This window comes from Taudactylus pleione, unplaced genomic scaffold, assembly GCF_031769625.1.
Source record: "Taudactylus pleione unplaced genomic scaffold, aTauple2 ptg001607l, whole genome shotgun sequence".
Taxonomy (NCBI): domain Eukaryota; kingdom Metazoa; phylum Chordata; class Amphibia; order Anura; family Myobatrachidae; genus Taudactylus; species Taudactylus pleione.
The window spans coordinates 2,164,571-2,190,287 of NW_028286004.1; the positions used below are offsets into that span (position 1 = coordinate 2,164,571).

Consider the following 25,717-nt stretch of genomic DNA (forward strand, 5'->3'; position numbering starts at 1 on the left):
CTGCATTGTCTTGATCTTATTGCACAACCAATTTCAACATATAAGAGAGGATGAACATAGAATATTAAAATGGAGAATAGGCACAACATTTTTTTTTGCTATAAAATGACCAGAAGTTAGAAATTGCATATCTTAATGGCTCATTCAAAGCAAGAGCGCAGTTTCCCTACACGTTTCATCCAATGGGACTTTTTCAATATATATATATAAAATGTGAAAGTTGTATGCCTCCAGCATCCACCAGGGTGCTTCCTATAATGGCAAAGTCCAACATCTCTGTTACTGTAAAAACATAGGGCACTTACCAATGTAGAACCAGGGCCGCAACTAGGAGTATGTGAGCGGTGCCGTCACACAGAGCGCAGCTCCCTGGGGCGGGCCGTCGCTGCTCCACGGCCTGCCCTACATAGTCTCGTCTCCTCCTCCCTGTCTTGTCCTTCTCTTCCTCCCTGAGCTGCCTCCTTAATCCCTCCCCCCCCCCCCAAAAAAAGGAAGTGGATGGACCTTGCTCTGAGTTCGACACTCTTTCTGGCACAGGGCACCAAAATGTGTAGGTATGGCTCTGTGTATACAAAGCTGTTTTTAATTATTACCACCCAGTGTATTTCTTAGCCATCAGAGGCAGCAGAACATATCTTCATATAACACACATGATGTTATTATGCACAATGGGGCAGATGTATTGAGATCTGGAAAATGATAAAGTGGAGAGTGATAAACGACCATCCACTCAGCTCCTAACTGTCATGTTACAGGCTGTGTTTGAAAAATGACAGGAGCTGAGTGACTGGTGGTTTATCACTCCCCAGAGCTTCATATATCTGCCCCAATGTTTACAAAGCATCACACAGATATTGTACACTAGCTAATCGAGTATAACAAAATATGCAAGGAATCAGGACTGGTAACTCTTCAGAATGTTTTTTAAAGACATATTGTTAGCATTTGCATACACCATTTTTAACTAAATGTAATTAATGTACAGTACTTCTAAAATATATACTCAGGCCCAAAACCATTGATTTGGTTGATTGCATATGTAATTTAGCAGTGTGAAATGGTATTGTATGTTTACTTATCTCTATTTTGTCTTACTGGAGAGCAAACATTTTAACGTTTTACAAACTGTCAATAAATCCATTGGCAGTTGACAACCATGTAAAGAAGAAAGCAATGTGATCATCTACCACTGCAGTAATATCTAATACTGGAAACAAGCATTAGGAAAATAGCAAGTCGTTGATGGGGGCATCATATATTACATTATCCAGAATTGCGTGTGTAGCTATATTTATATAGCTCCAGCAGTGATACTGTAGCATTAATGTAGAAATTCTTCTTAAAAATGTGTTTTCATATCAGGATGGAACATAGTGACAGAGTTATACCAGTATCAGGGCAGCGAGGAATCTCTTTACACTATAGTTTGACATCATGAGAGCAATAAAAGTGATTGTTTCCAGGGGCCAGAGAAATCTGTATTTGATGTCAGTTCTATGCCTCCATCCCTTGTATATAAAAGATGGCAATGACACTATATACTGAGATATGGTGTGATTCCCAACCTTTGCTTTACAAACCAAGGAGTATATAGAACGGTGAGTAATATGTATTCTTCGTACATTTATCTTACATAGGGTTGAAACTGCTACATCTAGGGCATAATTACTCAAAGGTAATATGGTTAATAGTTTTATGCTAATGTTAATTTTTTTCCTATTTTCTGTTTTCTTTGGACTAATATGGTGAGAGGAACATGTTGGGTGCTCCAAAATAATCCCTTTCTGCACAAAGTAATTTCACTATTGGTTATTCGTAATGCATCTGAGTATCAGTCTGTTTAAAGTTGTCGTGCAGAACAGTTTACGTAGTGTCTTCAAAGATACTTCTTATATCCTTATCAGCCTATGGTGGCCTGAGTGAAAATAAGGGGGTTTAAAGTAGTATATAGTGACTGTTAATAAACTAAGCAATTATTATCCACTATGGCAGGGGCGTATCTATAATGGGTGCAGGCTGTGCGAGGAACACAAGCCCCTGGGTCCAGGGGGGCCCCGCACCGCACACCCTGCACCCATAATATTACTTACCTCTCCGGAGTCCCACGTCGGCCGGGGGTCCGGCGCTGTTATAGACTCTGGCTGTTATAGACTCTGGCGGCCATTTTCCCATCCTTTGCGCATGCGCAGTACAGGAAAAATGGCCGCCATGGCCATTTTCCCGGTGACCTGTGCATACACTATACACGCTCTAGTGCCCAGAGTCTATAACTCCGGAGCTGGCCGCTCACAGCTCAGTGCGCTGCCGGCCGCCAGGCGGAGAGGAGGGGGCCCATGTCCTCTCTAGAAACGCCCCTGCACTATGGGACAATTATGGTGTTGGCGGTGCTCCCTAGAGTCAGATATAAAATATCTAGATTAAGTAGAGAAAAAAAAAGAAGACTGCAAGCGATCTCACACGACCCATTCTGCATACGCACAGAACAGGTCATGCTCACACACAGCCCCCCCCCCCCCCCACCACCACCACCACTTGTATGAAGTTAGGCCCAAAGTACAGTATCTTAATGCAACATACGATTATTCAATTATCTGTGATGTGGAGTCACGATGTGTTGCTGCGCATATCACCTATAATTACTGGAGCATTACAGAATTTCCTCTGCACATATATACAGTGCAAGGAATAAAACAGCGATGTTGGTGGTAATGAGATGCTGGAAAAATGATTGGAACGATGGCACCTTACGTCCATCTGATTGTTGCAGTTTAACATTGTTACAGTACATGCTGCAATATTAAAATTGGGATTACTTTAATACTAACAGAACTGTGATTATTTTTATTTTAAATATTGTTGTATTAAATAATAATACATATTATGTGGGATCCCAACAAAACAACAGCAAAAAAAAAGCGTAAAACAAGAATGTGATGCAGCAGTTTTTCTTTTTAATGTAAGAGGTATATGTTATTTTCACACTAGCCCCTTCTCCCCACATCTAGTGGAATCTTGGTCAGCCAATGCATAAGGACCTCTGCCCTTAAGGAAATACCACAGTTGACACTAGACCACTTTTCTAGGCTGACACTGACTGGTGTTCATCATAGCTGATTGGACAGGACTCAGAAGCCACACCATGTCCAATTAGCAACTCTGACAATAATTCAATGCTAAAAGTTGTAATCTTCAAATGATCAGCCTAAAATTTCCAGCTGCTTTGGCTATTGTCCCACTCTATTCAACATCATTCCCCCTTCTGGAGCTCTATTTACATTATAAGCTGCTAATCATCACAGTTTATTTTATATATATATATATATATATATATATATAAATCCAAGTAGCTGGCACTCCTATAACCACTCCATAAATGCCGCTGTGCACTGCTCAGTGCAATAGATAGCAACCAGCAGATAGCGGCACTCAAGCGGACTTGTAAATGAAGACACCACGCACAGGTAGGTCTTACCTCTGCGTGGTGTCTTCATTTACAAGTCCGCTTGAGTGCCCCTATACATATATATAATATTCCAAATGGAATGTACCTGTACTAAGGTGTGCTTTATTGACCCGAGTGCCACTGTCTCTGGAAGTATTTGTGGGGTGTCCTAACAGAGGATACCGGGGAATTTGTCCTGTACATACTTGGGGTGCCGCCCCATTTGATTATATATATATATATATATATATATATATATATATATACTCACTAACTCAAAAAAATGGATGGGCAGGATATACTGTACTGCAGTTTTATTGAAGTAGTTTGGTGCATATACCACTCTTTTTGAAAAAAAGCTAATAAAAGTTAGGATTTTACAAAAGCCTGCATTCTATTCATTTTAAAATGCTGGAAATGAAATGAAAATTAACTGTTGACCTGTCCACCGAAGCGGCCGTCAGGCCACTGATGTATTCTGACATAACAGCACCAGGCACTAATAAGTATCATGTCGGCTAAATGCGGCTACATTATGTCTACATTGTTGAAGAATTATTATGGTTACTCTTTAATACACAATTAATTTATATTGAATGGTGGTGTGCTGGTCTCTTTGCTTGGCTCATTTAATGCTAAATGCAGCTATATATAATGACTATGTGACTACAGCACCTAGGATACAGTATTACAGTGGAAGTAAGTGTGGTTTTTCCCTTTGTCCTAATAGATAGATAGATAGATAGATAGATAGATAGATAGATAGATAGATAGATAGATAGATAGATAGATAGATAGATAGATAGATAGATAGATAGATAGTCATTATTATTGTGTAAAGTTTGTGGTAATTATTGTACTAAAAAATTTTACCGTCACAATTAGTGCATCTCATATTTATTTTATCTCTTCCTATAATAGCTATGGACTCTGGTAAAGTGGTGCCAATATTGCTTCTTGCGTATGGCATCTGCATGTTGGCAGAGAAGACACATGGGAGCTTCCTTCATTTTTTCTCACACAGTGATGCTTGTAATATGCAGGTAATAAAGCCATAAAATACATAATGTAACAGTATCTCTGATTAATTTAGGGTATGATTGTATTTGATAAAAGTCAAGGAGTTACTAAATATTTCCTAGGAGTGTCTTTGGGGTGGCAGCATTTTGGGCTTAATAGTAAGTGCAAGATATAACTATGGGGTATTTTAACCTTTTTTATACAGGGCAGGTGGTGGCCTTGAGTTGATTATACATTTGACACCCACATGTCATGCATACACAGGTAATATATTGGTCTAAATATCTGTCTGTTTCCAAACATAGCACTGACTCTTACTGAAATAACCTAGGCTGAAATAATTCATTGGTAAGGCTTGTTTTGCACAATTAATTAATTAAGGCCAGTTTAATTCAGGAAAAGTCACTATTATGTTGAGGTGCAGATCCCCCAGGGTTAAGTCCCCCATACATCAGCAATCAGAAAACCACATTTGAACAATTTGAAAATTTGTTGCTAATTTTCATCAAATACAGATCTACCAATCTTCAAAGGCCCATCCTTTTACTAGTAACGGTCTGTAAATCTGCTAATCATCTCCATACACTAGCAATCTATAGCCCCAATTGATCTGTGAAATACAACATGATGGACAACCTGATTTACCAATTTCAATCACTTTTTGGTTGAAATCTGTGATCTGTGAACCCACATTGCAAAGTTTTTACACAATCATCCGCCAATTGCAGAATTACCTCAATAGATTGCTGATGTATGGGGGCCTTTAGTTTCAAGTCTTTGGCAAAGTATAGTTCAGATAAAAACTGATTAAAAGTGACCTCAGTCCCAAATATGATGACACTGTAGCTTTTTTTTAACTACTAAAGCCACTGCACTAAGCACTTATCAGCCAGGGAACTACCAAATGACCGATATGCTTTCTTTATGCATCAGTTTAATAGAAATTATTTAGTAATTTCCACTTTCGGTGTGGTGCAGTTTTCCTACATCAGATTGCCATGAAAGGCTAGCTAACATTAACATGCTTTAATGAACATAGGGAACACTGCATCCGCAGGCCTGGCCAAAACGTAAATCACAATCTACCTGTAGCTCGCTGAGCTCCCGCCGGTAGATTGAAACCAAGTTGCCTACAGCACCTGGGAACGCTGGCATCCAGAAAACGTACATTGACTTGACAGCGCATACTGTATGTGTTCAGTGATTTGTGTTCTGGAAAGAAGCAGATAATTAAAAAATGGCTACAATGCAATAAAAGTGTAACTGTAAAATAATTCTACCATATGATTTAATTCCATCTTAATGTTCAGCATACATGATTAAACTTGTGAGCTTAATATAGACCAGTATGTGGAATGAGAGCATAATATAAACTGTTTTCATTTGAAAACATATCCTCATACATACTACCTCTGACCAGTATAAAATTACTTCTCCTTGTAGATCAAAAATGACAAATTAAATGTGAAAAATGCTAAAATATGATACTAATGTTAAAATTAAGTTTTACCTTAGTTTTCAGGTACAGTAAAGCCGGGTACACACTATAAGATATATTGTGTGGCTCATATAGTGTGTACGCCCGATAGCACGTGCGTGGCAGTCGTTAATCGCATCGTCCCTTATGTCGTGCTGCACAGCAGATGGGATGATGCAATGAACGACGCCATGCTGCTAAATGCAGCACGTAACCGTATATCGTGCTGTCATACACCGGATCATGTAGTGGGTACGCGCAAGTGATATATTGTTACATCGCTGGGTACACACATCGTATATTTGTATCCAGCTTGACTGTCATTTCACATAAGTAACCAGCAGTCTAGACATTGCTATTCAACAGAACAAAAGTCTACAATGTAGAAATTATGAACCCTGGTGCATTTCATCCACCCTCTATATTCATCAGATCTTTTTAAAAGCACACGTACTGTCATTTGTCCAATTTTGCAGTTACTATTAATATTTTATTACTATATGCATAAAGGACACCTTGAACAAACCTCATACAAATGTATCATGGACAATAGGGTAACCTAGATTAAAGTATGTTAAAGCACAAATAGGACATGGAATATAGTATATGCTTATCTTTGGACAACATTCTAAGATTTAGTGCATTGTGCATGAAAAGGTTGTAAGCTGGTAATGTAATCTCACATGGTAGAATGTCCTAAACCTCTCAGGAATTTAAGTGGTAATGTTTACAAGTTCGATATATGATAAGTCTACAATTATGCTGTCAACTGTGTAATGTCGACCAGAGACTGCCGACACGGTAGTAATGTTATTTAAAGCATTTTAACCATGTCGGCATAATTTCTTTAAACAAGATTTTGTAGAATGCATAAAGCCCACGCCGTTAAAATGCTTTATGACATTACTACCATGTCGGCAGTCTCTTGTCGACATTACACTGTCAACAGTTTGACTGTCGACAGCATTAGTGTTGACTAACTACCTGTGAGTGTACTGTCAGCAGATCTTGCAGTATGTATAGGGACACAAAGAAGATTAAAGACATGGGGGCATGAACTGTAACTGAACCAAGAATCACTGATGGGGAAAAAAAGATTCATTTGTCTCATGTGTGGTAAGGGACGTGCCTGACTGAGCATGGACGCAGCTTGAATACTCCATACACCAATTCTATGCCCATGCATTTCATTTAACATCTTTGACTACAGACTATCTATTTGTCTAAGGAATCGATCATCGGACCGTAGTTTAGTCAATTTCACTGTCATTGTTTCCTGTATAACAAATATAATTATCTTAATTGTATTTTAGGCATTACTACTCCTCAGTATAGTCAATCTGAGTTTTCAGTGGTCATACTGAATTACTTGTTTTATTTTATTACATTTTCAACTTTTAGTCAGATCAAGATTGAAATTTTGGATTAATGTTGATAGTTGATAATTATAATTTGTGCTTTTTATCTATCAAACTGGAGAAGGGAGGACCATGCAAGAAGTTCCTGCAACAAAGATCAGAAGGTGGAGATTTACGAGGTGCAGGAGGACTGGAGGAGGACGGCATTATAAAAGTAAATTATACTTTCTTATTTTGCACCTACAGTATTTCCATCCACTATAATCAAAACAAATATTTAGCAAAAATAGTTTTTACTACCTGCTGGGTTTACCTGGCTCACTTGCTTCACGTTTTTGTAAGCAACACTCTAAGGGGTCAATTCAAGTAGCAAAATGGTCCTACAATTCATCTTCACCGCAAAATCACACCACAAATTTAATTTTCAATACAATTCCAAATTCACATTTTTTTGAGCAAGTGAAAAGGTAGGGAAAGTCTTCATTTTAAATGTAAGGACAGTGGGCCTGATTCAGACCCGCTCGCAAGCGCTTGAGGGCTCGCAAGCGGATTGATGGTGGCCTCTGCGCACGCGCAGCGGCCGCACTGCACGTGGAAAAGCCCCGGAGCGAGACAGAAATTCTCTCGCTCCGTGGCTCACTACAAAAGGGGTGGCTGTCGATATAGATCGACAGCTCACCCATTTTCTGTCTCGTCGCAAGCCCCGATGGTCAGGATGGTCTTGACAAAAAAAAATGCCCTGATTCAGAGTGAGCGCTCTTTCAGAGCGTCCGTTTCTGAATCAGGCCCAATGTACAAACACTGTGGCACACCCCTCCTAATGAATAATAACATACTTGGGGGAGTTTAATTAGTATAATTTTGTCAATAAAGATATGTAATTTTTTCGCTGATTTCCTCTAAAAATCAAAAAAATGGGTTAAATGATGTGGGACAGGTATGTTAAGGTCTTGTGCTGATGGGAAATGGATGGGAGCTAAAACAGTTTATAATCACTGAAGAATATCATTAAACACATTTAATTTGCTGGAAACTACTTGCTGCCTACCATTTTCCACCATTAATACCAAAAATTAAATCAACCATTTGACACTTTTAAGAACATCCAGTATTTTGCTTATTATTATCATTTAATTACATGGCGCCACAAGTGTTCCGCAGCGCCTTACAAAGTACATTAACAAATAAGTAACCAGTGACTTACAATACAATACAAAGCAGGACATGGACATGTATAATAAACATAGCTATATTAGTGACCTTTACACCCACATAAGCAGCCAAGTGTTGGTTGCCCTAGTGGGGAGTAAGAGATAAATTAAATTACAGAAGGGAGAAGCACAAGAGGGTAGAGGGCCCTGCTCGAAAGAGCTTACGTTCTTTAAGGGAGGGGCAGACGAACAGGAGTGACACAGATGGGGTAGGCGGGTAGGAAGGAAGATGTAGCAGCAAGTTAGGATGAGAGCTGGAAGGCTTTAATGAAGTAGAGGGGCTTAAGAGCTCGTTTGAAAGATTGTAGAGAGGTGCAGAGTCTGATGGGGAGAGGAAGGGAGTTCCAAAGGTGGGGAGCAGCGCGGGCAAACTCTTGGAGGCGGGAGTGGGAGGAAGTAATCAGTTGGTATGAAAGGTGGCATGCATTAAGTGAACGAAGAGGGCAGACAGAAGAGTGAAGGGAGAGGAGATCAGAGATGTAAATGGGAGAGGAATGGGTGAGGACTTTGTAAGTGAGTGTGAGAACCTTGAATTGGGTTCTGAAAGGGAAGGGGAGCCAGTGGAGGGCTTGTAAGAGAGGGGAGGCAGATGCAGATGTGCGTTTGGAGAGGAAGATGAGCTGAGAAGCAGCATTGAGATGGGGAGGCCAGATAGGAGGAGGTTACAGTAGTACAATCTGGAGATGACCAGTGAATGTATGAGGGTTTTGGTGGCATCCTGGGTGAGAAAGGGTCTGATCTTGGAAATATTCTTGAGATGGAAACGACAGGACTGCGAGAGGTTCTGAATATGTGGTTTGAAGGCGATGACTCCAAGACAACGCACTTTGGGACAAGATGAGATAATTATGGCATCTATTGATAAATAAATTGTGGGACATGATGTTATGTGGGAGGGTGGGAAGACGATCAGCTAAGTCTTAGACATATTAAGTTTGAGAAATTGCTGGCATATCCAGGAAGAGATAGCAGAGAGACAGTTAGAGATACGAGTCAGTAGAGAGGGGGATAGATCAGATGAGGAAAGGTAAATCTGAGTATCATCAGCATAGAGATGATAATGGAGGTCAAAAGAGCGGATGAGTTTACCTAGAGAGGACGTATAGAGAGAGAATAGGAGAGGTCCAAGAACAAACCTTGGGGAACACTACTGTAAGAGGCTGTGGTGGGGAGGAGTTGTCGTGAGAGGAAACAGAGCAGGAGTGGTCAGAGAGGTAAGAGGACAGCCAGGAGAGAGCAGTGTCATGTAGACCAAGCAAGTGGAGGATATGCAGCAGTAGAGGGTGGTCCACAGTGTCAAAAGCAGCAGAGAGGTCAAGGAGAATGAGCAGGGAGTAGTGGCCCTTGGATTTGGCAGCAAGGAGGTCAGTGCTGACTTTTGTGAGGGCAGTTTCAGTGGAGTGGATAGAATGGAAGCCAGACTGAAAAGGGTCAAGGAGGGAGTGGGAGGAAAGAAATGTGGTGAGGCAGTTGTAAACAATACATTCAAGGAGTTTGGAGGCAAAAGGGAGGAGAGAGATTGGTCAGTAGTTAGAGAGAATGTTAGGATCAAGATTAGGTTCTTTAAGAATGGGGGAGACAAGGGCATGCTTGAATGCAGAAGGAACAGTGCCAGAAGAGAGGGAGCAGGCAGAAGAAGAGAGGTAGCAGAGGAGGCAGGAGGGGATAGAGTCGAGGGGAGAGGTAGAAGAAGGGAGGACTGGATAAGGGCCTTAACTTCCTCTCCAGTCACAGGGGAGAAGGATGTCAGAGTCAGTAAAATGGATGGGGAGTGAAGATCCAGGAAAGGAGGAGGTGCAGAGCTGGGGGACTGGATGGATATGATGTCTTGACGTATGGAATCAATTTTAGATGTGAAATAGGTAGCAAAGTCAGTGGCAGAGAGCAAGAAGGGGGAGACGAGGAGGGGGTGGGCAGAGGGGGTGGGTTGAAGGTGGAAAAGAGACACTGGGGATTTGAGGACTGGGAGGAGATGAGATTCTTGAAATATGACTGTTTAGAGAGGGAAAGGGCAGCACTGTAGGATGACAGCATGAATTTGATATGGAGAAAATCTGCCTGAGAGCGTGATCTTCTCCACTTTTGTTCGGCGGTTCATGAACATTTTTGCAGGTATCTGGTGCATTTGGAATGCCAGGGTTGAGGTGTGGATTTGTGAGGGTGAGTAGTGATCGCCGGAGCAACAAAATCAAGAGCAGAAGTAAGGGAGGCATTGTGTAGGGAAGCAGCTTGTTCAGCGCAGGAGAAAGAGAGGATAGGGGAGAGAAGTGAGTCAAGTAGGGAAGAAAAGAAAGCAGTGTCGATAGCTTCAATGTTACGCTTAGTGATGGCGGTTAAAGAGGGGAAGGAGAGAGGGATAGGTTAAAAGAGAGAAAATGATGATCAGAGAAGGGGAATGGGGAATTGGAGTAGACAGAAATATCACAACGGTGAGTGAATACCAGATCAAGAAAATGCCCACTTGAATGGGAGGATGAGGAGGTCCATTGGGAGAGGCCAAATGAGGAAGTGAGGATGAGTAGTTTGGAGGCAGCGTATTCTGTGGGGATATCAATTGGAATATTGAAGTCACCTAGGATAATAGAGGGAAGGTCTGAGGAGAGAAAGTGAGTCAGCCAGGAAGCAAAGTTGTCAAGGAACTTGGAGGGAGGGTTGGGGGGAGGGTTGGTAGATGATAGCTACTCTGAGGTGTACTGGTTGGAAGAGGCGTATAGCATGAACTTCAAATGTGGAGAATGTAAGGGATTGTTCTTAGGGTATAAGTTGGTATGAGTTACCAGTGGATAGAAGGACCCCAACACCACCGCCATGGTGACCCCCAGGCCTGGGGGTGTGGGAGAAAGTGAGACCCCCATAGGAGAGAGCTGCAGGAGAAGTGGTGTCAGTGGGTAAAGTCCAGGTTTCAGTAATGGCAAGGAGATTCAGGGAGTTGGAGATGAAAAGGTCATGGGTGGGGGCCAGTTTGTTACAGACTGATCTGGCATTCCAGAGGGCACAGGCTAGATTGACAGAGTTGATAGGAGAAATTTGAATGAGATTGTCAGGGTTGCTATAGCGTGGAGGGGAGATTACTTTGGGAGACCGAGGTGAATAGATTGTAGGGATCATTCGGGCTCCTGTGCTAGGGGGGGACCTGCAGGAGGTGGGCAGGGATGGAAATTAAGGAGATGTGGATGGAGGTGGGGTAAAGTGACAGGGAGAGAAGTGAGGGAGGAGAGATTAGCAGTGGAGTAGTAGGATCCTTGGGGGTTATAAGATAAAGAAAATGGAGTAATGGGGAAGAGGGGGAGGAAGGCAGAGAGAGAAGGGGAGATAGGAGGAGGTGGAGGAGACCAGGGGAAAACGATAGAGGTGGAATCAGAGGGTAGAACAAAAGTTTAGTTAGGAACTGAGTGAAGGGAGTAGTTGAAGACAACATGGTGATGGTAAGGATGAAGTACAGAGGGGAATTCAATTAGAGGCGAAAAGCCATATTCGCCTGTTTTTTTGTGAAAATTTAGCCTAAAAAAAATTCGCCAAATTCAAATCCAGGACAATTTCGCCTAAGCGGAAACAATTCTCCAAAAAAGATTCTCCAATCAATAGCTGGTGAAAAGAAATGCAAAATCTTTATTTTGGGGTGCAAACGTGGGGAAACAACTCAGACCCCTTGGGACAGACCCCCAAAGGACAAATCTGCAAAAGAAACAGAAACAAAAACCTAAGAACACCCCAAAAAAGACATGTAACTTTTGGGGTGAAAATTTAAAATGTGGGGGGATAAACATAAAAAGTAGCGAAATAGACTTCTTGGGGGTCCCCAAGTATGGGTCAGGTGTTTTGGGGATTGCAGGTGCATGCAGCAGGTGGATTTTTCACGTTTTTTAAAAATTCACTTTAGAGACATAAAAATATGCTAGCACCCATTTTCAAGTACCCCATATTTGACAGGAGGACTACTTATTTTCACCAAAAAATACAGCTTTATGCCATTCTTCGCCACTTTTACAAAGACGCTAATAGCAAGCAATTTACACAACTTAAGTACGCAAAATAGTTTTAATAGGCTATTAGTACACATCTATATTGATTTCCTATGTGAGTATATCTTTTTCTGGGGTACAGACTGATTTCCCCAATTCTTTCAGTACTTTTCACCTGTTCCGCATTCACCTATTTCCGTTTTCGCCTGTTTTGCAATTGAATTAGGCGAAAAGCAGGGACGCACACGGAATAAATTTGCCTCTGAAACAGGCGAATGAAGCGAAAAGTTGGACAGGTGAAAACTTTGCCTCTAATTGAATATGGTATATGGCCCACAGTGTCAGCACAACAAAAATATATTATAGAGTTTAGAAAAAGTGGAGATTTGATGGGAGCAGAAATTGAATATTAGAGTAGACAGTGGTGGTAGTGATGTAAGACTAGGCAAAAGAGCCACGGTAAAAATACATTATTAGAGAGGTAAGCTGACATGAACAGTTGTCCTGATTCAGAGCCGGACTCCTGGCCGCTCGCATAGCTGTGGGTGACAACAGCGAGTGGCCAGGAAGATGGCCCTTGTGATAGGGCTTGTGATGAGACCCTTGTGGTAGGGTCTCATTGCCGCAAGCCCCAGAGAGCTTTCAGCTCTGACAGACCCGAAAGCTCTCCCACTGACATCACTTGTGATGTCAGTGGGGCCACCCCCAGACAGTAGGCGTTCTCATGGAAACACCTCCATCTGGGCAGCCACCCCCCGGCCCGCCCACCAAAGGGGGCGTGCTGTCACTCAACATCGACAGCACACCCCCTTTGGTGCGAGACCCGGAGCGATGGCTTGTCCGTCACTATCCGGGTCTCGCGCATGCGCACGACGGAGCCGGCGTCATCGTGCGCATGCGCTCTGGGCCACCATTGACCCGGTTGTGAGCGCTCGGTGCTTGCGACCGGGTCTGAATCAGGCCCAGAGTCCAGTGTTGGAAGTTCAGGCTATGCAGTCAGCAGGCTCATGTAGCAGTGAGAATGTGCATTCACCTTTGTTGATGTTATTTTCTTCAAATCTAGATCAGGTTGTTAGAAGTGTAGATAGGTTGTTTCCCTTCCTTTTCACTGTCTAATGCCAGTATTAATCTTAAATTGCACTTTTGATTTGTGCACTTCTGATACAGGGCACTTCCAGCCTACTAATGACCCATACATAGGAGACCTGCCATGTGAAGTTACTGATTGCTGACAAGCCCAGCGCCCTCCCACTAATATGGCTAGCAATACATTGAGTAAAACAAACAAACAGCACATACCACTAGGCTAATATCAGGCTCAATGAGCTAACTAACAAAGAAAAAAAAAAAAAAAAAAACATCAAACTAATATACTATGCAATGATATGCTAAATAACATTGCTTATCAGCAAAAGTCTGAGACTTGTAGTCCGTTACCTAAGTTTTCAAGCTGGCCAATATATATTCAGTATAGCAAAAGTCTGAGACTTGTAGTCCGTTACCTAAGTCAGGGCCGCCAACTAGGGGGGGGCTAAGGGTGCATGTGCACCGGGTGCCGGATCTGAGGGGGTGATGAGATGAAAGGCTCTCCAGACAAGGAAGCAGTGCAGTGTGCGCAGGACACAGACAGAGCGGCATGACGGCCACTTCCGTGCCCAGGATGATGAGCGCGCTGAGGGCTGTTGGTGGCTCTGCCTCAGCAGCACGAAGGTGATGTGCGGGATGTGAGCGGGTGATGTGGGGCCTCGAACGCACCGGCAGCAGCGGCATATCTAGAGTCTCTGCAGCCCCCGTGGTGGCTTGGGGGCGGCGCCGAATGAGGGCTGCGCCGGTCTCATTGAAGTGGAGAGTGCAGCACTATTGACTGCGCTGCCGCTGGAGTGACTGTCAGGCGGACCGCGGGATCCGATGAATCACCGGCCGTGGGTGATACAGGGCTGGATAGCGGCTGCTCCACTCCTGGCTGTGTGATCTGTTCAGCGAGAGCTTAGCTGCCATCAGGTGAGGACTGCGTGTGGCCTGCAGGGACAGGCAGGCGGTGCTGGGCTCAGTGAAAAGTCAGTGGGCTGCAGAGCTGGCACATGAAGGGAAAGAGAGGCGGCTGGTAGAGAAATATATGGGGTGGTAGGGATAAGACAGGAGAAGGGGGAGCAAGATGGCAAGAGGGCAGAAGAGAGGAGGGGAGAAAAAACTTCTGGGCACAAGCTAATGCCCACTGCCTTGGCAAGTGAAAGGTCCTCAAAACTAGATAGTAATATTTGCTAAAGAAGGTGCTTATAAGGTAGAAGACAATATGCTAAATTAGGGGTGAGCGGGTTTGGATTTCTGAAATCCGAACCCCCCCAAGCCCCCCCAATCCGAGTCAGATCCGAGTCAGGCTCGACTTTTTCCGCCTGACTCGGATCTGAAATCGAGGCAAAACGTCATCATCCTGCCTTCCGGGTCTCGCGGGTTTTGGATCCTATATAAGGTACCCGCGTCGGCGCCATTTTCTCACTCGGCTGTGGACAGTGAAGAGGGAGGGTGGGAGGTAGGGCTGGCTGGGCTGTGTAGTGTAGTGTAGTGTAGTGCAGAGTAGTGTTGTGCTGTGCTGTGCTGCGCTGTGCTGCTGTTGTCCACTACTTCAAAGTCCATAGGGGCTGGCTGTGTTCTGCTGTGCTGCTGTTGTTGATAGGGGCTGTGACCACTACTTCAAAGTCCATAGGGGCTGGCTGGACTGTGTTGTGCAGTCAGTTCTCCATAGGGGCTGTGTCCACTCCAAATTCCTGTGCAGTGTCCCAGTCCTAAAGGGGTGCTGTAGTGTTGTCCAGGGGGTGCTCTGTCCATCAGGGGTGCTCCCCCCAAGTGCTAAAAAAATAATATTTTTTCTGTGTTTGTGAATTGTGTGCGCAGTAGCCGCACGTGCATCAACAAAGTAGTGCCAAGCGTGCGCCTGTGTCATAAGTAAAGGGCCGGCTGGCTTGACCGTTAAAGGGTGCTGTAACCCCCAAAGTACACTCCAAACCAAATAACAAAATATTTTTTCTGTGTTTGTGAATTGTGTGCGCAGTAGCCGCACGTGCATCAACAAAGTAGTGCCAAGCGTGCGCCTGTGTCATAAGTAAAGGGCCGGCTGGCTTGACCGTTAAAGGTTGCTGTAACCCCCAAAGTACACTCCAGTCCAAACCAAAAAAAAATATATTTTCTGTGTTTGTGAATTGTGTGCGCAGTAGCCGCACGTGCATCAACAAAGTAGTGCCAAGCGTGCGCCTGTGTCATAAGTAAAGGAACAGCTGGCTTGACCGTTAAAGAGTGCTGTAACCCCCAAAGTACACTCCAAACCAAATAACAAAATATTTTTTCTGTGTTTGTGAATTGTGTGCGCAGTAGCCGCACGTGCATCAACAAAGTAGTGCCAAGCGTGCGCCTGTGTCATAAGTAAAGGGCCGGCTGGCTTGACCGTTAAAGGTTGCTGTAACCCCCAAAGTACACTCCAGTCCAAACCAAAAAAAAATATATTTTCTGTGTTTGTGAATTGTGTGCGCAGTAGCCGCACGTGCATCAACAAAGTAGTGCCAAGCGTGCGCCTGTGTCATAAGTAAAGGAACAGCTGGCTTGACCGTTAAAGAGTGCTGTAACCCCCAAAGTACACTCCAAACCAAATAACAAAATATTTTTTCTGTGTTTGTGAATTGTGTGCGCAGTAGCCGCACGTGCATCAACAAAGGAGCAGCGCCAAGTGTGCGCCTGTGTCCCATAAGTAAAGAGCCGGCTGGCTCATTTCTTAAAGGGTGGTGTAACCCACAAAGTGCACTACTCTCCAGCAAAAATAAAAAAATATTTTCTGTGTTTAGCCGCACATATATATCAAATCGATATAACATAAATGGAGGACCAAACTTTCTCCGATAAAAATAAAATAGAGAAAGATCAAGAACCACTTCCTCCTAGTGCTGAAGCTGCTGCCACTAGTCATGACATAGACGATAACATGCCATCAACGTCGTCTGCCAAGGCCGATGCCCAATGTCATAGTAGAGGGCACATACAATCCCAAATGACAAAGTTCAGGAAAATGACCTTGAAAAAAACATTTAAATCATCTGAAGATAAACGTAAACTTGCCAATATGCCATTTACGACATGGAGTGGCAAGGAACGGCTAAGGTCGATCCCTAGTATGTTCATGACTAGTGGTTCAGCTTCACATGACGATGGAAGCCCTCCTCCCACTAAAAAAATCAAAAGAGTTAAGCTGGCAAAAGCACAGCGAAGAATTGTGCTTTCTAAGAAGATATCACAAATCCCCAAGGAGAGTCCAAGTGTGGTGGTGGTTGTGATGCCTGACCTTCCCAGCACTGGACGGGAAGAGGTGGCTCTTTCCACCATTTGCACACCCCCTGCAAGTGCTGAAAGGAGCACCCACAGTCCACTTGCTGATATGCAAATTGAAGATGTCACTGTTGAAGTACAGGATGAGGATACTGGTGTAGCTGGCGCCGAGGAGGAAGTTGGCGAGGAGGATTCTGATGGTGATGTGGTTTGTTTAAATCAGGCTCCGGGGGAGACAGTTGTTGTCCGTGGGATGAAAAAGCCCATCACGGTCATGCCTGGGCAGAAGACCAAACATTCCACCTCTTTGGTCTGGCAATATTTCTATCCAAATCCGGACAACAACTGTCTTGCCATATGTACCATATGTAAAGGTGGAATAAGTAGGGGTAGGGACGTTAACCACCTAGGAACATCCTCCCTTATACGGCACCTGCAGCATGTTCATAATAAGTTACTGTCAAGTTCAGAAACTTTGGCTAAGACCGTAAGCAGTCCAGGGACACCTAAATCCCGTTGTCCTGTTGTATCCAAGCGCCTGCAAACCACACCGTCAACTCCCTCCTCGTCAATTTCCTCCTTAGTCATGATCGGAAGTAGTCCTGCAGGCCATGTCACTGGCATGACTGACTCTCCTATCCGGGATTCCTCCGGAGGATCCTGCATTGCTACGCCTCCTGCTGCCGCTGCTGCTGTTGCTGCTGCTGGGAGTCGTTCATCATCCCAGAGAGGAAGTAGGAACACCACTACTTTTACTAAACAATTGACCCTCCAACAGTCCTTAGCGAGGAGGATGAAGTACGACAGCAGTCATCCTGAAGCAAAACGTAAAACTGAGGCCTTGACTGCTATGTTGGTGTTAGACGTGCGTCCGGTATCCACCATTAGTGCAGTGGGATTTAGACAATTGATGGAGGTAGTGTGTCCCCGGTTCCAAATCCCGTCTAGATTCCACTTCACTAGGCAGGCGATACCGAGACTGTACAGAAACGTCAGAAAAAGTGTCCTCAGTGTCATAAAAAATGCCGTTGTACCCAATGTCCACTTAACCACGGACATGTGGACAAGTGGAACAGGGCAGACTAAGGACTATATGACTGTGACAGTCCACTGGGTAGATGTATCACCTTACGCAGCAACAGCAGCAGCTTCACCAGTAGCAGCATCTCAGAAACGCCAGCTCGTTCCAAGGCAGGCTACGCTGTGTATCACCGGTTTCAGTAAGAGACACACCGCCGACAACCTCTTAGAGAAACTGAGGGAAATCATCGCCCACTGGCTTACCCCACTTAGACTCTCCTGGGGATTTGTGATATCTGACAATGCCACCAATATTGTGCGGCATTACATCTGGGCAAATTCCAGCACGTCCCATGTTTTGCTCACACAATAAACTTGGTGGTGCAGAATTTTCTGAAAAGCGACAGGGGCGTGCAGGAGATGCTTTGGGTGGCCCGAAAAATTTCTGGCCACTTTCGCCATTCAGCGACTGCGTGCCGAAGACTGGAGCGCCAGCAAACACTCTTGAACCTGCCCCGCCATCACCTGAAGCAAGAGGTTGTGACGCGGTGGAACTCAACCCTCTATATGCTTCAGAGGATGGAGTAGCAGCAAAAGGCCATACAAGCCTATACATCCACCTATGACATAGGCAAAGGAGGGGGTATGCACCTGACTCAAGCGCAGTGGAGAATGATTTCCGTGTTGTGCAAGGTTCTCCAGCCCTTCGAACTTGCCACACGTGAAGTCAGTTCAGACACTTCCAGCTTGAGTCAGGTCATTCCCCTCATCAGGCTTTTGCAGAAGCAGCTGGAGAAAGTGAAGGAGGAGCTAATATGGAGCGATTCCGCTCGGCATGTGGGACTTGTGGATGAAGCCCTTCATTCGCTTTGCCAGGATTCCAGGGTGGTCAATCTGTTGAAATCAGACCACTACATTTTGGCCACCGTGCTCGATCCTAGGTTTAAAGCTTATGTGGTGTCTCTCTTTCCGGCCGACACAAGCCTGCAGAGGTGCAAAGACCTGCTGGTGAACACACTGTCAGCTGAAGCGGAACGTGACACGTCAACAGCTCCCTCTTCATTTTCTCCCGCAACTGGGGCTGCCAGGAAAAAACTTAGCTATCCTAAGCAACCCGCTGGCGGTGATGCAGGGCAGGCAGGACCAAGTTTGGACATCTGGTCCGGACTGAAGGACCTGGCAACAATTTCTGACATGTCTACTGTCACTGCATATGATACTGTCACCATTGACAGAATGGTGGAGGATTACATCGGTGACAGCATCCAAGTAGGCATGTCAGACAGTCCATACCTGTACTGGCAGGAAAAAGAGGCAATTTGGAGGCCCCTGTACAAACTGGCTCTATTTTACCTGAGTTGCCCCCCCTCCAGTGTGTACTCCGAAAGAGTGTTTAGTGCAGCCGGGAACCTTGTCAGCGAAAGGCGTAGGAGGTTGCTTCCACAGAATGTGGAGAAGATGATGTTCATCAAAATGAATTATCAGCTCTTCCAGGGAGACCAGCCTCCAGAACGTACAGAGGGACCTGTGGTGGTGGATTCCAGTGGGGACGAGTTAATACTCTGTAAGGATGAGGATGTACACACTGAAGAGGGTGAGGAATCGGTGGATGAGGAGGATGAGGATGACATCTTGCCTCCGTAGAGCCAGTTTGTGCAGGGACAGATTAATTGCCAGCTTGTTTTGTGGGGGCCCAAACGAACCAATCATTTCAGCCACAGTTGTGTGGCAGACCCTGGCGCTGAAATGATTGGTTTGTTAAAGTGTGCATGTCCTGTTTATACAATATAAGGGTGGGTGGGAGGGCCCAAGGACAATTCCATCTTGCACCTCTTTTTTTTCTTTGCATTATGTACAGTTTGGGGCCTAGTTTTTCAAACTGTCATCCTGTCTGCCACTGCAGTATCACGCCTAGATGGGTCACGTGTTTGTGCCGCCCACTCGTTTTGCTTAGCATAGTCATCCAGCTACCTCGGTGCAACCTTTTGGACATAAAAACACTATTGTGAGGTGTGAGGTGTTCAGAATAGACTGGAAATGAGTGGAAATTAAGGTTATTAAGGTTAATAATAGCATAGGAGCAGAAAAACCTACAAATTCTGTGATTTTAGCTGTTTTTATGCTTTTTTTCAAAAAAATACAGATCCAAAACACAAAACCCAGAACCCAAAACACGGAAGGGTGGTTTTGGCAAAACCAATCCAGATCCAAAACCAAAACACAAAACACGAAAAGTGGCCGGTGCACACCCCTATGCTAAATATATAACATTAGGCTGGTCTGTGTTCCCTATAGTTTTGTCCTACACAATATGATTAGCGTTCACCTTTGTAAATTGCAATAAGTCGTTCCATTCTCAATTTTTCATGCAACCACATGCATATCATACAGCTTAAAACTGCAGCTTCCTCAAACTTTAAATTTTCATGGTGGTTTCTTTATAGCTCTGGTCGATATCATATCATGTGTGAGTGTGCATTAAAACTTGCTCCCGAAGACATTTTAAACATCATCACCTGAGAGAGAGGGGAGGGGGTGGGCGGGCGCGCTCCAAATTACTGTCTTGCCCCGGGTGACAAAAGTCCTAGTTTCGGCCCTGCCTAAGTTCTCAGGCTGGCCAATATTCTCAGCTTATGGCTACTTACAGCCTTTTGTACTGTCCTCCTACATTGTTTGCCACTTTTTGGGGGTTCAGGATAATTTCCCCATTTTATTCTGTATTTCTCCCAGGTGTCTTTTTGTGGAAAAATTGTGTGACATCGCCATAAAGCCTATAAATGCCCATTTCTAATTCAATCTCACATTTCTCAGGTGCGCACATTGCCACAACGCCTGTGTGTTTTATGCTGCATATAAAACTTTGCAAACTCACCTCAACTCAAATTGACCCCCAAGATGGAAACAATCTTTACAACTCTAGCTTTACCTCAAAGCACTGAAATTCAGAGTATGCATGGCTCCCACGTTATTGCTGCTGAAAATCAGGAGACTCTGCTTTAAACAGTAAAGCATCAATCATGTTTAAATCATACTTGCCTACCCTCCCGGATTGAATAGGAGGCTACCAAAAATCAGGTGGCACCCATAGCCACCCAGAAATGTGGACCAGTCTCCCTTCAGGTTGGGGCCACACCAGTGAAGTGGGCAGCACAGACGGCTGATAAAATTCACATTGAATCGCATCATCATGGCTCTGCCCCGTGTGCCACAATGTCGGTTATCCCAGCATTGCATAACAGGGGCGGGGCAATGATGGTCACGACCTCAAATCAACCCACTTCCACCGAGCCCTGCTGCCCCAGTTCCACCCACCTCCACCAAGCCCCACCCCCCCCGTAGTGCCAACATGGCGAGTATGGTTTAAATGCTTTAACTAGCATTATAAGAGTGTCAGCATAAAGCATTCGGCATTTGACATATTCACTGCCAACATAGTGATTATTAGGGATGTGCGCCGACCCCCAGAGCCAGCCTTAGCCAAATTAGTGCCCTTGGCAAGATTTTGGGTGATGCCCCCCTCCCCATAGGATCCTGAAAAAGCATGTGGCCTTCCCCATTGTGCTGCGCTCCCAGAACCGTTCATCCAGCACAGATCCCAGCACAGCACACCTCACCCAGCACAGTACCCCTCTCCCAGCACAGCACCCATCACCCCTCTCCCAGCACAGCACCCATGACAACCAGTAGCTGGCATCCAGGTGCCCCATCCCCGGAAACCGCCACTGCCTGTTCACTGTTTGCTGCTGCCTAGCCCAATCGGAGCTGTCAGCTGAGCTCCGATCATGGATACTGCATAGTGACAGGAGCAGCTGCCATAGTCTCTGCCCAGCCAGCAGCAGGTTCCCCGGCCATGCCTGCCCCAAACCTCTGCCCATCTTAGGCGGGTTTGGGTGCCTCTAGGCATTCCAAAAGCCCTAGGCATTTGCTTAGTTTGTCTATGCCTAGGGCCGGCTCTGCCGACCTCCGTGTTTTGGTTTTGAATCTGGAGCTCCCCTGGTTTTGGATCTGGATTGGTTTTGCCAAAACCTCTCCTCCGTGTTTTGTTTTTGGGTTTTGATTTTGGATCTGGATTTTTTCATAAAAAAAAAAAAGCTAAAATCACGTAAAATGGGCCTTTTTTTGTTCCTACAGTATTAATAACCTCAATAACATTTATTTCCAGTCATTTCCAATCAATTTTATCCACCTCACAATATTATTTTTTTCATCTAGTTATGGTCAAAAGGTTGCATCCAGCTAGCTGGCTGACTAAGCTAAGTGACATAGTGGGCGGCACTAACATGTGGCAGTTCAGCTTTCAATTTCCAACATGGATACAGTGTGTAATACAGTGTGGGTTGGATACACCAATAGTGCACTTACTGTGACAGCAGTGTCGGCAGGGTTGGGTTGCTGCAGTGTCCTCAGTACATGGAATGGCAATGCTGCGGTGCTGGCAGTGTCCTCAGTGCAGGGTACTGGCGGTGTCAGTAGAGTGGAGGTGTCAGCAGTGTCCTCAATGCAGGTTTGCTGGCTGTGTCGGCAGTGCCAGTGGTGTCTTTAGTGCAGGTTTGCTGGCTGTGTCGGCAGTGCAAGTGGTGTCTATAGTGCAGGTTTGCTGGCTGTGTTGGCAGTGCGGGGGTCACTGACGGTGTTCTAAGTACATGGAATGGCAGTGCTGTGGTGCTGGCAGTGTCCTCAGTGATGGGTACCAGTGATGTCGGCAGTGCAGGGGTGCCAGCAGTGTTTTTAGTGCAGGTTTACTGGCTGTGTCAGCAGTGCAGGGGTTGCTGACGGTGTCCTCAGTACATGGAATGGCAGTGCTGCGGTGCTGGCAGTGTCCTCAGTGAAGGGTACCGGCGATGTCGTCAGTGCGGGGGTGCCAGCGGTGTCCTCAGTGCATGTTTGCTGACTGTGGCGGCAGTGCAGGGGTGTTCTCAATGTAGGGTGCCAGCGATGTCGGAAGAGCGGGAGTGCCAGCGGTGTCCTCAGTGCAGGTTTGCTAACAGTATCGGCAGTGCAGGGGTGCTAGTGGTGTCCTCAGTGTGAGAGTGCCAGCAGTGTTGGCAGTGTGGGGGTTGCTAACGGTGTCCGCAGTGCAGTGGTGCCGGCAGTGGTGGTGTCGGCAGCTGGGGATGCTGCCAGTGGGGGTGTCGGTGGTGTCAGCAGCGGGGGGTGCCAGCGGTATCAAGCAGCAGGGGATGGCGGGCGCCATCTTCTTTTGCTTCCTGTGGTCATATTAAATGGGCTTAATGCTGATTAGCTGAGAGCCGTGACAGATGGCTCTCTCAGCTAATCAGTGTTAAGCCCACTCAATACAAAACCTCGTGACCCGACTGCGGGATCGCATGGATTTGCCTCGGGTGAGGGATCCGGGGCAGGCAGGGAGATCCGAGCTTGACTCGGATCGCCCTGGATCCCCAAAATTCGGGTGGGTTCGGTTCTCTGAGAACCGAACCCGCTCACCCCTAGTGATTATCAACAAAATTATTGCATACCTACTAATCTGTGTACAATCTCCCACCACAAATGTGAAAATTTCCTTTAATTAGGATTTATTCTGAAGAGGCTGATAAACCTACAGTAGATTGAAATAATTGATTGTCATGTCACATGAATGTCCTGGTTTTGCTTAAAAATTATAAAATTAGGCCTCCTTATATATTGACTACCCTAAGCAATATATAAGTAGGATTTATTTCATGCATAGTGTAATACAATGTTGCTTTCCCCATTTATCATCAGCTAAAGGCTCCCGTGGAGATCGAGCTCAGACTGGACACACAGCAGATGGAGAATTTTCAAAACATTGTTGAAGACATGTTTGGTGATGGTGAAACTCAAAAGCCTTAAAACAGAATGCATCTTTCCATTCTACATTTTGCTTGTTTGGTTACCTATATTTTCTTTCAAATAAATTTAACTGTCACATTCTATATGTTAAATAAATAAATAGGCTTCTATGAAATATGAATGTATGTATCAGTTATATTACAATATATATATATATATATATATATATATTAGGGGTGAGCGGGTTCGGATTTCTGAAATCCAAACCCCCCCGATCCGAGGCCGATCCGAGTCAGGCTCGACTTTGTCCGCCTGACTCGGATCTGATATCGAGGCAAAACGTCATCATCCCGCCTTCCGGGTCTCGCGGGTTTTGGATCCTATATAAGGTACCCGCGTCAGAGCCATTTTCTCACTCGGCTGTGGACAGTGAAGAGGGAGGGTGGGAGTTATGGCTGGCTGGGCTGTGTAGTGTAGTGCAGTGTAGTGTTGTGCTGTGCTGCTGTTGTCCATAGGGGCTGTGTCCACTCCTCCAAAGTCCATAGGGGCTGGCTGGACTGTGTTGTGCAGTCAGTTGTCCTAAGGGGTTGTGTCCACTCCAAAGTCCTGTGCAGTGTCCCAGTCCTAAAGGGGTGCTGTAGTGTTGTCCAGGGGGTGCTTTGTCCATCAGGGGTGCTCCCCCCAAGTGCAAAAAATATATATATTTTTTCTGTGTTTGTGAATTTTGTGCACAGTAGCTGCACGTGCATCAACAAAGTAGTGCCAAGCGTGCGCCTGTGTCGTAAGTAAAGGGCCGGCTGGCTTGACCGTTAAAGGGTGCTGTAACCCCCAAAGTGCACTCCAAACAAAATAAAAAATATTTTCTGTGTTTGTGAATTGTGTGCACTGTGGCTGCACGTGCATCAACAAAGGAGCAGCGCCAAGCGTGCGCCTGTGTCCCATTAGTAAAGGGCCAGCTGGCTTGTCCGTTAAAGGGTGCTGTAACCCCCAAAGAACACTACAAACAAAATAAAAAATATTTTCTGTGTTTGTGAATTGTGTGCACAGTAGCCGCACGTGCATCAACAAAGTAGTGCCAAGCGTGCGCCTGTGTCATAAGTAAAGGGCCATCTGGCTTGACTGTTAAAGGGTGCTGTAACCCCCAAAGTGCACTCCAAACAAAATAAAAAATATTTTCTGTTTGTGAATTGTGTGCACTGTGGCTGCACGTGCATCAACAAAGGAGCAGTGCCAAGCGTGCGCCTGTGTCCCATTAGTAAAGGGCCGGCTGGCTTGTCCGTTAAAGGGTGCTGTAACCCCCAAAGTACACTCCAAACAAAATAAAAAAATATTTTCTGTGTTTGTGAATTGTGTGCACTGTGGCTGCACGTGCATCAACAAAGGAGCAGCGCCAAGCGTGCGCCTGTGTCCCATTAGTAAAGGTCCGGCTGGCTTGTCCGTTAAAGGGTGCTGTAACCCCCAAAGTACACTCCAAACAAAATAAAAAAATATTTTCTGTGTTTGTGAATTGTGTGCACTGTGGCTGCACGTGCATCAACAAAGTAGCAGCGCCAAGCGTGCGCCTGTGTCCCATTAGTAAAGGGCCGGCTGGCTTGTCCGTTAAAGGGTGCTGTAACCCCCAAAGTACACTCCAAACAAAAAATATATATAGTTTCTGTGTTTGTGAATTGTGTGCACTGTAGCCGCACGTGCATCAACAAAGTAGTGCCAAGTGTGCGCCTGTGTCATAAGTAAAGGGCTGGCTGGATTGACCGTTAAAGGGTGCTATAACCCCCAAAGTACACTCCAAACAAAATAAAAATATATTTTCTGTGTTTGTGAATTGTGTGCACTGTGGCTGCACGTGCATCAACAAAGGAGCAGCGCCAAGCGTGCGCCTGTGTCCCATTAGTAAAGGGCCGGCTGTCTTGTCCGTTAAAGGGTGCTGTAACCCCCAAAGTACACTCCAAACAAAAAAAATATATATTTTCTGTGTTTGTGAATTGTGTGCACTGTGGCTGCACGTGCATCAACAAAGGAGCAGCGCCAAGCGTGCGCCTGTGTCCCATTAGTAAAGGGCCAGCTGGCTTGTCCATTAAAGGATGCTGTAACCCCCAAAGTACACTCCAAACAAAAAAAAAATATATTTTCTGTGTTTGTGAATT

At 45.1% G+C, this 25,717-nt stretch overlaps 1 protein-coding gene across 1 annotated transcript; it reads left to right on the plus strand.

Annotated features, from left to right (window-relative positions):
• The first annotated feature begins 4,365 nt into the window (after window positions 1-4,365).
• On the plus strand, window positions 4,366-23,633 carry MLN (motilin). The gene is made up of 3 exons (XM_088464207.1): window positions 4,366-4,485; window positions 7,419-7,511; window positions 23,526-23,633. Exons 1-3 carry the CDS (start codon window positions 4,366-4,368, stop codon window positions 23,631-23,633), a joined length of 321 nt encoding a protein of 106 aa, XP_088320333.1.
• The last annotated feature ends 2,084 nt before the right edge of the window (window positions 23,634-25,717 follow it).